Consider the following 16,092-nt stretch of genomic DNA (forward strand, 5'->3'; position numbering starts at 1 on the left):
TTTCAGAAAAAAATTATATTTACAAATTTTACAATTGTGAGCATTTAATATAAATTTCACTATAGTGACAATATTATAATAATTATGGCGCCTTTTGGATATTGGCAAACTAAATATTTAAATATTATTATTTATTTATTTATTTTAAAATAAAATGAATCAAAAAATATTAGTCTTTATTTATACCAAATATTAATATAATAAATAAAAAATAATTATGATAAGATTCTCTATTTATGGAATTTTTAAATATTAAGTATAATGGAAAAAATTCAGTAAAATGCTTTTTATATGGAATAGAAAAATCTGAAGCGTTAATTAAATCAGAAGGTTAATATCGTTAGTTCTCGTTTCTCACAATAGATATCCGTTCTCACCAGATACGCTCCATATATATATATATATATATATATATATATATATATATATATATATATATATATATATATATATATATATATATATATATATATATATATAAAATAATGTATTTGCTATTTGTTAGTAGCTAAATTCGGAGAGCCGGAGATCTCTTACGATCATTATGATAATAATCTTCGTGAGTTGAAAAGATTCTGGAAGGAGTGAGTCCCCGTCCTAATGGTCGTGCGGGATTGACGTGGTCGGCCTAGAAAAAAAGGATTTCAAGTTTATGAGAACATCGACGACAATTTTATTATGGAGATTTGCTGGTGAGCTCACTTGTTAACTGAGTTGTTAAACTCAGTGGCATATATAATGTCTTGTGTTAATGAGATAGATCAACCTCATCAACTTTTTTTATGATGCATGAACAAATAAGGGCATGTCTGCATTTTGGAGTAGTTTTGTTCCTTTTAGCATGGGGTGGAGGTAGGCTTGCAGGCCCATCATCAACATATATTGATTTTGTAGAAAAGGAGTTATTGATTTCTTTAGCAGATAAAAAATCATCATAAGAGAATTGGGAATAACCCTTAGAAATTAAGGCAGCATTCAATTTCGAGAATCATTATCTGCTAGATTGCTTTAATCTATATATGGATTTAAGTAATTTTCATACATGGTTAGGATTTTTAAAATTAAGGAATGACTTGAGGAGGAGCTTTGCAGTAAACCTCATTAGAAACTCCATTTTCAAGACAAATCTTGTTTTGAGCCAGTCTGCAAAAACATTCGATAAGTTTCTCAGAACAAAAACCAGTGTCAAGTAGTTTGAGTCCACGCAAATACGGTTAAGCTTACCTCAAGTCGAAATTCAATTTCTGGTTTCCCAACTTGAGTTCGGTAATACCATTGTTTTGCAAATCAATGAGTTGCAGACTTCTTCTATAGCCAGTGCTGAGATTTAATGTGCCACTCAGCTGGTTGTCCTTGAGTATTCTGCTAGACAAATTTCAGTAACTATGCATGAGCTGATTTTCACGAAAAGCTTATCGAAACAAGCTCAAAATATAAACTACTTAACTACATACTATATAATAAGATAGCTTCTAGTAAGCTCTAATAAAGAGAGTGGCTAGAAACTGGCCTAATGCGAGAAGGATGGAGACACATACACTGTCGTCAGATCGGGAAGACTAGAAGCATAAACCCATGAAGGAATATCAGAAGAATTGAAATTATTGTCACTCAGATCCCTGCAAACAGTTTTTATATCACAATATGCAAATTAAAATCATTGCATCGTAAAGTATGACTTAACGTCCGTGTTATACTACTTACACGTAGGTGAGACTAGTCATTCCGGTAAAATCCGGCAGAGAGCCAGTCAGTTCATTGTGAGATAAATAGCTGCAAAAATATATTCAATAAGAAAAACCAATTCTTTAGGAAAAGTGTTAGTGATAAATATGAAGCGTAACAAGTTGCGTTTCTTTGATTTTCTTACATCTTGCTAAGTTTTTCGAGTTGGCTTAAGCTGGAAGGCACTCTACCGCTTAATCGATTCTTGTCAAAGCGCCTGTGTACAAGAGAGAATATTCAATTCAGCCAAAGAAATTCAGATATAACATAAATTGTGAAAATAAATAACACGATAAGTGGCTCGTAAATGCGTTATCTAAGGATGCCAACACGATGTATCAGAACTATGAAGTTGGAATCCTTACAAAAAGGCCAGCTTCTGTAAAGATCCTATTGAGTCTGGAATAGGCCCCGAGAAACCGCAGTTAACCAACGCCCTGACAAAAAAAACAGTTAAAAGAAAACATATAAATACCAAAATCATACTAACTCAATGAAGAAATTCAGTTTGTATTGAAATTTATAGATTTCGTTACTTACAAAGATTTGAGGTTTTTCAAATTCCCGATTTCTTTCGGAATTGTTCCTGTCATGCCTGCGTTGTACGAAAGATCACTATATGAACACAAACAAGATGTTATTAGTTTCGCTACAACCGAATACACGCAACAAAAAATAAACCTAATAACCGAAACATTAATTCAAATGAGAAGCAGAAAATTTACAGTGTATCAAGTTCAGATAAGGGCTGAATTGCTGAAGAAAGTTGACCCTCCAAATTCAAGCCTGGTAGTTTCCTAAAATAAATAAATTAGCGCTCTTATTAAAATTTTACATAATTAAGATTCTACAGAAATAGCTGATAAACGGACAAAGAAAGCAATAACTAACAGTTCGGTGATTCTTGAATTGGCGCAACGAATTCCATCCCAATCACCTCCACAAGGATCAGAACCCACCCAATTTACCGGTTTGTTTTTCCATGATTGTATAAGAGACGAAAGAGCCGTAACTGCATCAATACAACTTCTATAAGAAACTAAACTCTCCATCAATGTTGCTATAAACACTTTCCATGCACAAACATAGATTTTCACATTTATGATACATATGACATAAAAAACATCACAAAACTTGAATTAAACTTACAATCTCCACTATCTGTCTGTGATGCAACAATCGGAACTTGGAACAGAAGTAACACCAGAAGTGGAAACAGTTTATGTTGATGTTCCATTACTCAAAAGACTTTTTTTTTGTTGTGATGTTGAATTGAATCAAGAATGAAATAATAAAAATTTTCAAAGATGTGAATAACAAGAATGCTTTAACAACGAAAGAAACAAAGCTACCTTGGTGACAATATGTACAATAAGTTGGTGACAAAAATTAAGAATAAGTTGGTGTGAAATATTTGTATTATGTACAAGTGTCAACGAGGAATACACTAAAAAAGTGTTGAATGAACAATATTGCATAGTTGTTTGGACAGGTTTTTATATTAAAGCAACTTGGAGCGGGACCCGACGTGGATGCCAAGGAAACATCAAGTTGTAAGGAAAAAGCAAAGAAAAAAGACATGTATGGTGATTGGTGAACTTAAATTTATATATAATTAGCTGATAAATATGATTAGGAAAATATTCATATTTTTATGGAAGGTTTACTTATTGTGTATGAAATATTACATTATCCAAGCCCATTAAGTATCAATAATTTAGGCTCATTAGCACCCCATCTCGTAAATGGGATAGGGAGAATTAAAAAAAAAAGGCAAGAGCGAACTCTCTATGATTTCTTGCATAATAAGGGATGATTCACCTAACATGTTTTAACAAACTCTATGTGATTCCCTACTTAATAAGGGATGATTCACCAAACAAGTTTTAACAATTAATAGAATTATCCTTGTCATAATCGAATAGTCCTAAGTCTCACAAATGGACTAACCTGCACATATCCTACATAGAAGGGATAAGTCATTCACCACGTTTTCTAATAGGTCAGAGTATGTTGCATGAGGTCGGTTGTGTAACACCCAGTATTTTTCATAATTTAATTTAATTTAATTTAATTATGGGAATTATTTGGATATATTGTGAATTGTGAGAATTAAACAAATGGGCTTAAGCTGTGATTAGTAAGGAAGGGGGTGTGTTGGTAGGCCCTATTACTAATTGGAATTGTTTTATTTTTCACAAAATAAAGGAATTGTGAGAAAAAGAGGAAGAGAAGTCTGAACGTGAAAGAGCAGAGAAGCGAAGAAGTGCGAAGAGAGGAAGAACGAAGAATCAACCTTCAAGTAAGGGGAGACTCTTCCATTTATCTTCTATTATGGGATTATAGGTAGTAGGATGGATTGAACATGTTGTTTGTATCAATTGGGTTTGTAGCAACCTGCCTAAAAATTATAGACTGAGAGTCGCCACCTATTCTACCAAGGCGAATAGGAAACCTTTAATGGTTACGAGATTCAAGGTAAGATACTATATTCGGGTTAAGGGAAGGTGTTAGGCACCCAAAACCCTTTCCTAAAGGTTAACATTGCAAAGATTAGGGTTAGGGCAAGAGCATAAAAAAGGGTAACAGACAGTTATTAGGGTTAAAAGATTAATTATTGAACATGATTAAGATTTGAAGGAGGGGGACTCGCCTTGTTGCCAAATGCCTACGTATCTCCTTATGGAGAATCAGAGTCCACGTAGTTCGGGGACGGGTTGTACGCCCTTAGAATTAGAAATTTGATAGGGTTGGTAGTTTGCCTCAAAGGCTTTTGAAATAGCCTATGATAATGTGTAATTTGATACTGAAAAGTTTTGAAAAGTGTGGGAAGTGTTTTAAGAGTGGGCGTACAACTCTGATTTAATTTGTACTATTAACCGCAATAATCGATTGATTCGATTACCATAGTTAAAAGATTAATAATTTGCACCATTACCAATTTTAATCAATTGATTCGATCATCACTAATAATGAATTAAGGTATTTTTAAATAATTTTTATAGGATTTTATATGCATTGTTACCCCTCGCAATCGATTGATTCGATTAAAAAGAATAACAAATTAACTCGGAGAGAAGACGGTCAATCATCACAACTAATAAAGTATTTGCAACCATTTAACCAAATAATAGAAACCAAATTTGTTTAATTAAATAACATTTTAATTAAAAAATATTGTTAACCATAGCGATTAATCGATTTAATCCGCACGAATAACAAGTTACAATTTTTAATAATAATATCATATATATTCTTGATTTACAAAAAAGTAATTATTATACATAATTAATTATATGAAAAAAGAATTAATAAAAATCAATTATATCAATTAAATTTAATTAGTTAATTAGGTTTTGATCCAATGTGGCTACTGTTATGGTGTATGGTATGGGTGAGGCACCAGGGACGTTAGATCTGAACTGGGATGAGAATCAAGGGATGGATTCTGAGGGTGCATGGTGGGAGTTATGCCTTGAGGCGCACCGGATCCATTAGAAATTCACAGAAAAATAATATGTTGGAGGGGAGGCTCGAACCTGTGACCTCACCCTCCATGACACGCTTCTTAACCACTCCAACCAAGTGGCCATGTTGTTTAACCCACGCCCCTCAAATATTATATATGAAACGAGAATCTTTTAATGAAAACAGGCGCGAAAATTCAAACCAACCAACCGGGCGTTGACACGCCATCATCTTCCCCAAAACACCTTTAAAAACTCTATAATTTTGCTACGGTTTCGCTATACAATTTCTCGTAGCTATTAAACATGGAAAACAACGATTAGCTCAATTAAGCACATAAACATGGCGCGATTATCTCATTCACTCCGTCTCAGTCTCACGATCTCAAATATGCTCCTAATTCACCCTAATTTTATCCCTACCAAAAACCCCTAATTCAAAAACCCTAAAGCTCGCGACACCCTCTAATGGCGATTCACATGAACACGCCCAGAAACAAAGATTAATGCATCAAGAATGTTCACAACAATCATACAAACCGCAATATGCAATTAAAACATCATGAGAACGCATGAATTACTCTAATCGAACCAATTTTTCAGAGTCACTTACCTTGGCTTATAGGAGGTTATTCTGGGGTTGTTGGTGTCGTGTGAGTATCCCAACAGCTTCAGAATGATCCAAGGAAACTATAGCAATGCTTGAATCCCTTTGAAAATCGCCCAATCTTTGAAACCGAATTCCACTTTTCTTGAAGATTTTTGTGTTCTTGCAAGTCTGCCTCTCTCTCAATTTTGCGTTCCCTAATCATATGGCATCCTTCCTCTACTTATAGAGGACGTATTAGGTCAAGTAAATTGCTCCCAAACTCGCTTGAATCCAATCTTGCTATATTGTGAAAATTGATTTTATTTTTTCATTAAAACCTTCTATTTTAGTCCAAATATTGTATCAATCTCTTCCCATTTGATTGGGCACGAAAATTACAATATATTTTCCTATTAATGTTGATTGGAAATCTCAAAAATATATTTTCTATCAAAATACTTGATTTTTCATTCATTTAAATCATTAAAACTTAATTTTAAATGAAATAAAATTGTGTAAAAAATCAAATAAAGTGATACAATTCGTGGCAAATGTTTTGGGTAACTTATGGACCAAGTTCAAGTCATAAAAGCATGGGCCTATTTGCAAGAAATCCAATTTGAACCTCCCTTTTTCACATTTGGTCCTCCAAAATCGCCCAACTTTGATCAAGCATATCTCACTCAATTTTTAAGCTATGAGGGAGTTCTAATACTTTTTGGAAACCTCAAAGTGTCCTCTACAAGCCACTTTGGAACATATTTTTCATTTGGAGCTTTTATCTTGATCATATCCTCTTTGACAAAAAACTGCTTTTGAGGGATGCCTGAAAATGACCTGTAATCTTTTGTACTGTACCTCTCAAATGAAGCATTTCTAGCCCTAGCTTGTGAGAGACAAAGTTGTAGAGAATCCAATTTCCTTCAAAATAGGCTTTGAGTGGGGAATTTTTGATGTTCCATGTGAAAGTTATGCCCAGTCAAAGTTGGGTTGACTTTCTCCTAAGAAACCCTAATTTGAACCTTTTTGTATTTGTTCATCTCTGAGTTTCTATTAATGGAATCATGATCAATCCTTTGATCAAATGATGGCTATACATCCCCATACTTGTTGTGTGACCAATGGTTAGAAGTTTGGATCATGCCTTGACTTTGGATTTGAATCAGTTGATTGTAGATCTTGAGATTGCTTGAGCAGGTGACCTTTGGAGTGGTGCCTTGACTTTTGCCATGGGGTTAAATTAGATCACTATAAACCATACACCCTTGATTAGGAGCCTTATCTCATTGATCCCTCTTAGAGGAATCTCAAACCCTAGCCTTAGGAGGCTCTTGACTAGGAATGTTGCTTGAATGGAACCCTAGTCTTTGAATCTTTGTAAGTGAAGTAGATGGGGCAAATTTTGGGGTATGACAGCTGCCCCTGTTCAATATTCTTGAACCTGAAGAGGCGGACAGGCTTGCTTGCCCGTCGCGACCTGAAGGTGGAAGATTATTGAACACTGAGAATGCCCTGAAATTTGCTGATATTGCGGAATATGGAGTAGATGCGTTGCTGGCCACGGGATTACCGTGGTATGGCATGTTTGGGATTGGAATTGGAGTTTGAAAATGAAATGAGTTCTGGCTGTTGCAAGAGAACGTGGTGCCATATCACTGTTGTGATAAGACGTAACGCGAGGGTTACGATTTGGTTTGAAGTTGAAGGTGCCATTATCACTGCCAAGGGACTAACATGATAAGACGTAACGCGAGGGTTACGATTTGGTTTGAAATTGCCGTTATCACTGCCGTGATAAGACGTAACGCGAGGGTTACGATTTGGTTTGAAATTGCCGTTATCACTGCCGTGATAAGACGTAACGCGAGGGTTACGATTTGGTTTGAAATTGCCGTTATCACTGCCGTGATAAGACGTAACACGAGGGTTACGATTTGGTTTGAAATTGCCGTTATCACTGTCGTGATAAGACGTAACGCGAGGGTCACGATTTGGTTTGAAATTGCCGTTATCACTGTCGTGATAAGACGTAACGCGAGGGTCACGATTTGGTTTGAAATTGCCGTTATCACTGCCGTGATTAGACGTAACGCGAGGGTTACGATTTGGTTTGAAATTGCCGTTATCACTGCCATGATAAGACGTAACGCGAGGGCTACGATTTGGTTTGGAATTGAAATTGAAAATAGAGTTTGAACTAGGATTCAAGAGAAGCCAAGCTTCGTCTGTAAAATGATGCTCTGCGAATGTATATGCTTATGATTTGTTGTATATGTATGCATGCTTATGCAGATAGTACATATGTGAGTATATGAATATGAATATGTATGATGACTTTGATACATTATCTTCTGTCACCCATTGGATTTGTTAGCTTTTCGGGCAGCTTTGCAGGTCTGAATTCAGATCGTCTGACGTTAGTCTACTAGGATATTGTAGTGTTTTCGGGACCAGGCATATACTGACTACCGGTGATGTCGTGGTCTCATCCCCTCTAGTTTAGTCTGATAGTTTGTAAGTTTCTTGTTTTAAGTTCAAAGTTTAAAGTTTTATGAGAAACAAATTATTCTTTTCATTTGGTATTGAAATGATGAAAAGATAGGTATGAAAAGGAAAAACCTTTATTGATTGTTTCCTTGAATTGGCGAGTGTACAAAAGGTATGAAAGAAAGAAAAATGACAAATAGAAATGATATTAATACTGCTAATGCTCTTTTGCTATCGAGGGCCCCAGTAATCCTTTGACTTCGGAAGTTGATGATTGCTCGATTTCCTATCCTTTATGAATTATCTTGGGCTCGTAGCTTGGCATCTTGCCCCTACTAGGCATAGTACTTCTTGACTGCATCTGAATTGATCGGATGTTGTAGTTCGTCCCCATCCATGGTGGTGAGGACGAGTGCTCCTCCTGAGAACACTGTTTTTATGACATATGGACCTTCGTAGTTTGGTGTCCATTTTCCTCGGGCATCAAGTCGGGGCAATAGGATTTTCTTGAGAACGAGGTCTCCTTCTTTGTAAGTTCGAGGGCGGACCTTTTTGTCGAACGCCTTTTTCATTCTCTTCTGATAGAGTTGTCCATGGCACAAAGCCGTCAGTCGCTTTTCTTCAATGAGATTAAGCTGATCAAAACGAGTTTTTACCCATTCCGATTCTTCTAACTTTGTGTCGGCTAGGACTCTTAATGATGGGATCTCTACTTCGATAGGGAGGACTGCTTCCATACCATAGACCAGGGAGAAAGGGGTTGCCCCTGTGGATGTGCGTACTGAAGTTCTGTAACCGTGCAGGGCAAATGGAAGCATCTCATGCCAATCTTTGTACGTCTTCACCATTTTCTGTATTATTTTCTTGATATTTTTGTTCGCGGCCTCAACAGCGCCATTCATCTTAGGCCTGTATGGTGAAGAATTGTGGTGTTCAATTTTGAATTCTTCGCACAACTCCTTCATCATGTTATTGTTTAGGTTCGACCCATTGTCAATAATGATTCGACTTGGAATCCCATATCGGCAAATGAGGTTGTGTTTGATGAACCGAGTAACCACTTGTCTTGTTACATTAGTGTAGGAAGCAGCTTCGACCCACTTGGTAAAATAGTCGATAGCAACCAATATGAATCGGTGTCCGTTAGAGGCTTTAGGTTCGATCATCCCTACCATATCAATCCCCCACATCGCGAATGGCCATGGCGAGCTTAGTACGTTCAGTGGATTTGGTGGCACATGTACCTTGTCAGCATATATTTGGCATTTGTGACATGTCCTTGCATGTTGGAAGCAATCGGCCTCCATTGTTAACCAGTAGTAACCAGCTCTTAGTATTTTTCTTGCCATTGAATGTCCATTTGCATGAGTCCCAAAGGTTCCTTCATGGATCTCCTTGATGATCTCTTTGGCCTCATTTTTATCCACACACCTTAGTAATACTGAATCGTAGTTTCGCTTGTATAGGACATCGCCGTTTAGGAAGAACTTAGATGCCAACCTCCTTAGCGTCTTTTTGTCAATTGCGGAAGCGTTTTCTGGATACACTTGCTTCTCCAGGTATTCCCTAATGTCATGGTACCAGGGTTTGTCATCAGCTTGTTTCTCAATCGTAAGGCAATAGGCTGGTTCTTCAAAGTGTCTGACCGTTATCTGAGGTTCGTGATTTGGCCAATTTACTTTGAACATGGAGGAGAGTGTTGCCAACGCATCAGCCATTTGATTTTCCTCCCTCGGGATATGATTAAAAGTGATGGTATCAAACTCAGCCATTAGTTCCAGTATGAGGTCTCGGTACGGGATTAGCTTTGCATCTCGCGTATCCCATTCTTTATTGACTTGGTGGATTACTAATGCTGAATCCCCATATACCTCAAGTAGCTTGATCCTTAGATCGATCGCGGCTTCTAGACCCAATATGCATGCTTCATATTCTGCAATATTGTTGGTACAGTCGAAACATAATCTCGCAGTGAAAGGTATGTGACGATTGTCAGGAGATGTCAAGACTGCCCCTATGCCATGTCCTAATGCATTTGAGGCCCCATCGAACGTGAGGGTCCATACCAATCCTGGCTCGGGTCCTTCATCGGGCCCAGGTATTTCATAGTCTCTTACCAACATAATGTCCTCATCAGGGAAGTCGAATTTCATAGACTGATACTCTTCAATGGGCTGATGAGCTAGATGTTCTGCCAGTACACTCCCTTTTATTTCTTTTTGAGTGACGTATTGAATATCATATTCTGACAGCAGCATTTGCCATCTAGCTATTCTTCCTGTGAGGGCCTGTTTTTCGAACACGTATTTCAAAGGATCCATCCTCGATATTAACCATGTGGAATGGTTCAGCATGTATTGCCTTAGACGTTTGGAGGCCCATGCTAGGGCGCAACATGTCTTTTCCAACGGTGAATATCAGGATTCGCAATCGGTGAATTTCTTGCTAAGATAGTAAATAGCGTGTTCTTTCCTCCCTGTTTCGTCCTGCTGCCCCAGTACGCATCCCATGGACCCATCGAGGACAGTGAGGTACATGATCAATGGCCTTCCCGACACCAGGGGTACGAGTATTGGTGGTTCTTGTAAGTAACGTTTTATGGTTTCGAAAGCTACTTGACAATCGTCATTCCACTTGATTGGTTGATCTTTTCTTAGTAACTTGAATATGGGCTCGCACGTAGCAGTTAAGTGTGAGATGAACCTTGAGATATAGTTCAAGCGCCCTAAGAAACCACGAACCTCTTTTTCTGTCCTCGGGACGGGCATTTCTTGTATGGCTTTTACTTTGTCAGGATCTACCTCTATGCCTCGTTGGCTCACTATGAACCCCAGCAATTTTCCCGATCTCACGCCAAATGTACACTTGTTCGGGTTCAACCTTAGTTTGAACTTCTTCAAGCGTTCAAACAACTTTTGCAAGTGTGCGAGATGCTCCTCTTCAGTATAGGACTTAGCGATCATGTCATCTACATATACCTCAACTTCCTTGTGTATCATATCATGGAATAGTGTGACCATAGCTCGCTGATACGTTGCCCCAGCGTTTCGCAATCCAAAAGGCATCACCTTGTAACAGAAGGTACCCCAGGAGGTCATGAAGGTGGTTTTTTCCATGTCTTCGGGAGCCATTTTAATCTGATTATATCCTGAGAATCCGTCCATGAATGAAAACACTGAAGCTTGCGCGGTGTTGTCCACTAGTATGTCTATGTGTGGCAGTGGAAAGTCGTCCTTTGGACTTGCCTTATTTAAATCTCTGTAATCAACACACATGCGCACCTTTCCATCCTTCTTAGGTACTGGCACTATATTGGCGATCCATGGTGGATATTCAACTACGGCGAGGAAACCTGCGTCAAACTGCTTGAGTACCTCTTCTCGGATTTTGTTATCCATGTCAGGTCGAACTCTTCTGCGTTTTTGTCTGACTGGTGCACAACCCTCTTTGAGTGGTAGCCTATGCACAACGATGTCTGTATCCAACCCAGGCATGTCACGGTATGACCAAGCGAATATTTCCACATAGTCATGGAGGAGTTTGACCAGTGTTGCTTTTATGCCCTCGTTTAGTGTTGCCCCGATCTTGATTTCCTTGGGTTCTTTGTCAGTGCCCAAGTTTATGATTTCGATTGCTTCTTGAGGAGGGAGCATGCTTTTGGATTCTCTTTCCATTAGCCTTGACAATTCTTCTGGAAGTTCATCGTCTTCCTCATCCCCTTCCTCAGACTGATTAGCGAGAGCCTCGAATTTATATTGAGTTTCAGCAGTATTATTATCGGTGATGTTAGAAGGTGATCTGCACAAGTTCATGTTTTTGTTTTTAGTATGCAATTATGTTTGTGCTTTTGTTTTATGCAAGAATGTTATTTGTCATTTCGAGAAAGTGAATGCAAGAGCGAGACAGAGTTTTTAATACCAAATGCAAACGAAAATTTTATTAATAAACTTAACTTTGAAAGTAAATGAGGCCCTTACAAACCAACTCTATGCTTCGGGCGAGGCATGAGAGACATTGTTTTTTATTGAAAGGGAAATAAAACACACGACAAAAAACAAATTACATTGAAACGTAAACTATCTCCGGTATCTCCAGGCTTGTCCAATTTTGAAGTTGTTCTCCTGGCCTAATCATCCGGATGAAATTGGACGTTCCCTCCATGCTAGATATCATGGATACATGCTCATATCCACCTGTGACAAAAGTTTGTGCGATCGGAGGGAATCGTTGCTCTTCCTTTGCAGCCTTCTTTGTTGGTTGGTATCCTAACCCCAAACGATCTTTCTTCTCTTGCACTTCTGGAATTTTGCCCCAGCCTTCCATCTTTGTGTCTTGCAGGTCTCTCCAGGATGTTACCGCCCTTCGCGTTTTCTCAATTGGCAGTGTGACAGCAGTGGCAATCTCTAGTGCTTGGAACGAAGTCTCTAATGCTTTTTCCCCAGCCTCAATGTATCGGTATGAGTCTAGATTGCTGACAAATATGTCCTCCTCCCCACTGACGGTTACTATAGAGTTTCCATCCACAAATTTCACCTTTTGATGCAGGGTAGAGGTAACTGCCCCAGCAGCATGGATCCAAGGGCGTCCCAATAAACATGTATAGGCAGGCTCAATCTCCATCACTTGGAAATTGATGCAGAAAGTGTGAGGGCCTATTACCACAGGGAGGTCCACCTCTCCAAACACCGGGCTTTGCGACCCATCAAAGGCTTTGACCACCAGGCGGCTTGGTCTTATTACTAGTCCTTCCAAATCTATTTTGTCTAAGGTGGCCTTTGGCATCACATTTAATGACGACCCTGTGTCGATCAGCACTCTAGACAGATGAGCTTTCCCACATTGTATGGAGATATGCAGGGCTTTGTTATGCTCTTTCCCTTGTGAGGGCAACTCGTGTTCACTGAAGCTTAAGCATGCCCCAGCAGTAAGATTAGCCACCATTCCATCAAATTGATTCATAGTGATGTCTTTGGTTACATGGGCAGCACTCAAGATTTTCATCAAGGTGTCTCGGTGCTTTTCTGAATGAATTAACAGCGAGAGGAGTGATATCCTGGATGGAGTTTGGTGCAACTGATCCACTACCTTATAATCACTTTTCTTGATCAATGCCAAAAACTCTTCGGCATCTTTGTTAGTGGTCTCCTTGTCTATGGGTGTGCTTTTTTCAGTAGGGGCCACAGTAGCTTGATCATTTGCTTGTGCTGAGTTCTCCTTTGATTTTGCAGTATTGAATATGCGACCGCTACGAGTCATACCCCCAGGCCCGACGATGTTTGTCACATCGGTATTAGCATTAGACTCATATTCCCACGGGACTGCTTTCATTTTGTCCACAGGGTATGGATCCCTGACTGGGATAATCCTAGTGTGTACTTGTGTGGGTATCAGCAATGGGGCTTTGGCGCAAGGGATGATCAATGTCTTCCTTGCCCCTTGCCTTGGTATCATCAACGGTTCATTCCTGTCCAGCATGGCCACATACTCTTCCTCAGGATATTCTTTAAACTGAACTACCCCTTGATTCACGAGTCTTTGCAAGGTTGTCTTAAAGGCTTCGTTATGTTCGAGGACGAACCCCTTTGCAAGTAGATACCTCTTAAGGGCATCTATGGGGGAGCTCTGTTGTTGAACAAACTCTTGCTCGGTGACTACCTCTATTGCATTGACTGTGCCATCATGGCGGGGCATAGGGTTTGTCTTCACATTAGGTTTGTCAAAAGCAATTGCTCCTGACTCTATCAGGTCCTGAACCTTGTGCCTAAAGGCCCAACACTTTTCCAATGTATGCCCCGGAGAATTGGCGTGAAATTCACACCTCTCATTAGCTTTGAAATTGGGCATAGTCTTTTCGGGAATCGGAGGTGGCATAGGCCTGAGTTCCACTAACTGCTCATTTAATAGATACTTCAGTATCTCACTTTTAGAAGTGGGCAAAGGGTCGAACTTCCTCGGAGGGCCTTGGAATCTTTGTTGAGGTGGGTATGTCATAGGAGGTCTAAACTCTTGGTGCACTACTGCATTGGTCTCCCCTTCCTTCTTTTTAGCGAAGGTTGAGGTGGGCCTCTTAGAGTGATAAGAGTTAGATGAAGCTCCTTGTATCTTCCCATCCTTGATTCCGTCCTCAATTCTTTCTCCGATAACCACTAGATCTGAAAATCCCGAGGATACGCTTCCAATCATTTTATCGTAATATGGTCCTTGCAGAGTTCTCATAAACATGTCAACCAGCTCTTTTTCCAATAATGGAGGTTGGACTCGGGATTCCATTTCTCGCCATCTTTGGGCGTATTCCTTGAATGACTCTTCCTTTTTCTGAGATAAGTTCTGCAGTTGCATCCGATTGGGTGCCATGTCCAGATTGTACTTGTACTGCTTTAGGAATGTATTAGCAAGGTCGTTCCAGCTTCGGATATGTGTCTTTTCCAACTGCATGTACCATTCAACAGATGCCCCACTCAGGCTGTCTTGGAAGAAATGCATCATTAGCTTTTGATCATTGGCGTAAGCAGCCATCTTCCTGACATACATGCGTAAATGACTTCTAGGACATGTAAGTCCCTTGTATTTCTCAAAGTTGGGTATCTTGAACTTATGAGGAATAGTCAGATCCGGCACCAAGCTCATTTCGTAGGTATCCACATCAAAGACATCATATCCTTCTACTGCCTTCAACCTTTCTTCCAGCGCCTTGATTTGTCCACTATTTCTAGCACTTTCCTCTGAATCAGCTTGGGTTTGCTTATGTTGGGACTCCTGATTTGGTTCGTCCACTTCCCCATATTGTAAATCTACATAATCCTCATCCTTGGGTGGATTGTTAGCAGGGATGCGAACAGTGCGAGGCGCCCCCTCTTTCTGAGTGGCGGGAATAAATCCTTCATGGGAGGCTTCTCCCTCTTCATGGGTTTTGGTAACCCTCTTTGATGAATGGGTGTTTGACTTATGAGGGTCAAAGCCTCGAACATATCCTAACAGTGGATTGCCATCGTTTGGCGTCTCCTCATACCGATTCCGAGCTTCCCTAGCTCTTTCCTGTTCATCCTTAATGTCCTTCATGAAGCTCAACATTTGAGCCATTCCTCCCTTAATCTCATCCACAGTACCTTTCAGCTGGGTTACTTCTTCGCGAAGGGCGGCTTGGTTCTGCTCTAGTTGTTCTATCGCTTTCTTCTTCTGAGCTCGGGTTTGGTACACAGGAATGGTTGCTTGATTGTCTTTTCCAATGGTGTGACTGGAGATAAAGATAGTTTTTTTTAATGCTTTATAATTAAATATGACATGCATGATATGAATGTTATGCTATGTTCGTGTCTTATCCACATTATTATAGTAAATATACATTCTCTTTTTTTATTCTTTTTCTTCTTTTTTCTTTTTTTTTTGCATATATTTATTTGGTGAATATTATAGGAACAATAAGTAAATGCGAAAATAAACACACTTTATTAATTGAAAAGAAGTACCACTTCATTGTTGGTTTACAAAAAGGAAGGGAAACTGAAATTAAAAAATACTCAAAATAAATTAAATTAAAAGTACTTGAAATAAAAGCAACAAGGAAATAACATAAAGCTAAGAACGCCTTTGGATGTCTTCTTGGAACTTGTCCACCATATCTCTACAAAGCTCCATGAACTCTTTGACTACTTCGGGAAGGATGATAGGAGATGATTCTGCTTTTGCCAAACTCTTTGGAATATCTTGAATTAAATCATTACACAAGAAGACTAGCTTATCATAATCATCGCGACATTTCTCACAGTCTTCAAGCATCTTAGGAACCATGCTCACATGCTCACTTGCCGTAGAAACAATTGTGTA

The 16,092-nt window shown here is 39.0% G+C and overlaps 2 protein-coding genes across 3 annotated transcripts; both read right to left on the reverse strand.

Annotated features, from left to right (window-relative positions):
* Nucleotides 1-622: 622 nt before the first annotated feature.
* LOC131641518 (probable leucine-rich repeat receptor-like protein kinase At5g49770) lies at nucleotides 623-3,166 on the reverse strand. Of its 2 annotated transcripts, none has more exons than XM_058911825.1 (10): nucleotides 2,875-3,166; nucleotides 2,617-2,737; nucleotides 2,451-2,522; nucleotides 2,266-2,340; nucleotides 2,091-2,162; nucleotides 1,871-1,942; nucleotides 1,705-1,773; nucleotides 1,539-1,619; nucleotides 1,225-1,362; nucleotides 623-1,143 (listed from the first exon to the last, which is right to left on the reverse strand). In XM_058911825.1, exons 1-10 carry the CDS (start codon nucleotides 2,960-2,962, stop codon nucleotides 1,062-1,064), a joined length of 870 nt encoding a protein of 289 aa, XP_058767808.1. In that variant the 5' UTR covers nucleotides 2,963-3,166; the 3' UTR covers nucleotides 623-1,061. The 2 variants fall into 2 exon arrangements, with proteins under 2 accessions (XP_058767808.1, XP_058767807.1); XM_058911824.1 differs by having other exon boundaries at nucleotides 1,225-1,365.
* A 7,008-nt stretch (nucleotides 3,167-10,174) lies between these two features.
* On the reverse strand, nucleotides 10,175-15,348 carry LOC131641522 (uncharacterized). The gene is made up of 4 exons (XM_058911830.1): nucleotides 14,911-15,348; nucleotides 12,625-14,157; nucleotides 10,335-10,556; nucleotides 10,175-10,201 (listed from the first exon to the last, which is right to left on the reverse strand). Exons 1-4 carry the CDS (start codon nucleotides 15,346-15,348, stop codon nucleotides 10,175-10,177), a joined length of 2,220 nt encoding a protein of 739 aa, XP_058767813.1.
* Nucleotides 15,349-16,092: the final 744 nt, after the last annotated feature.

The sequence above is a fragment of the Vicia villosa genome, unplaced genomic scaffold (genome assembly GCF_029867415.1).
Source record: "Vicia villosa cultivar HV-30 ecotype Madison, WI unplaced genomic scaffold, Vvil1.0 ctg.003798F_1_1, whole genome shotgun sequence".
NCBI lineage: Eukaryota > Viridiplantae > Streptophyta > Magnoliopsida > Fabales > Fabaceae > Vicia > Vicia villosa.

Excerpts from the sequence above, each read along its gene's own strand:
- LOC131641518 (XM_058911824.1), bottom strand. The coding sequence starts at position 2,962 with ATGGAACATCAACATAAACTGTTTCCACTTCTGGTGTTACTTCTGTTC. Across the intron at positions 2,163-2,265 it reads TTGAAAAACCTCAAATCTTT|GGCGTTGGTTAACTGCGGTT; the intron begins GTAAGTAACGAA and ends TTTTTTTGTCAG. Across the intron at positions 1,144-1,224 it reads AAATTGAATTTCGACTTGAG|ACTGGCTCAAAACAAGATTT; the intron begins GTAAGCTTAACC and ends ATGTTTTTGCAG.
- LOC131641522 (XM_058911830.1), bottom strand. The coding sequence starts at position 15,348 with ATGGCTCAAATGTTGAGCTTCATGAAGGACATTAAGGATGAACAGGAA. Across the intron at positions 14,158-14,910 it reads AAGGATATGATGTCTTTGAT|TTAGTGGAACTCAGGCCTAT; the intron begins GTGGATACCTAC and ends TTAAATGAGCAG. Across the intron at positions 10,557-12,624 it reads TTGAGAAAACGCGAAGGGCG|GCCCTCACAGGAAGAATAGC; the intron begins GTAACATCCTGG and ends TTCGAAAAACAG.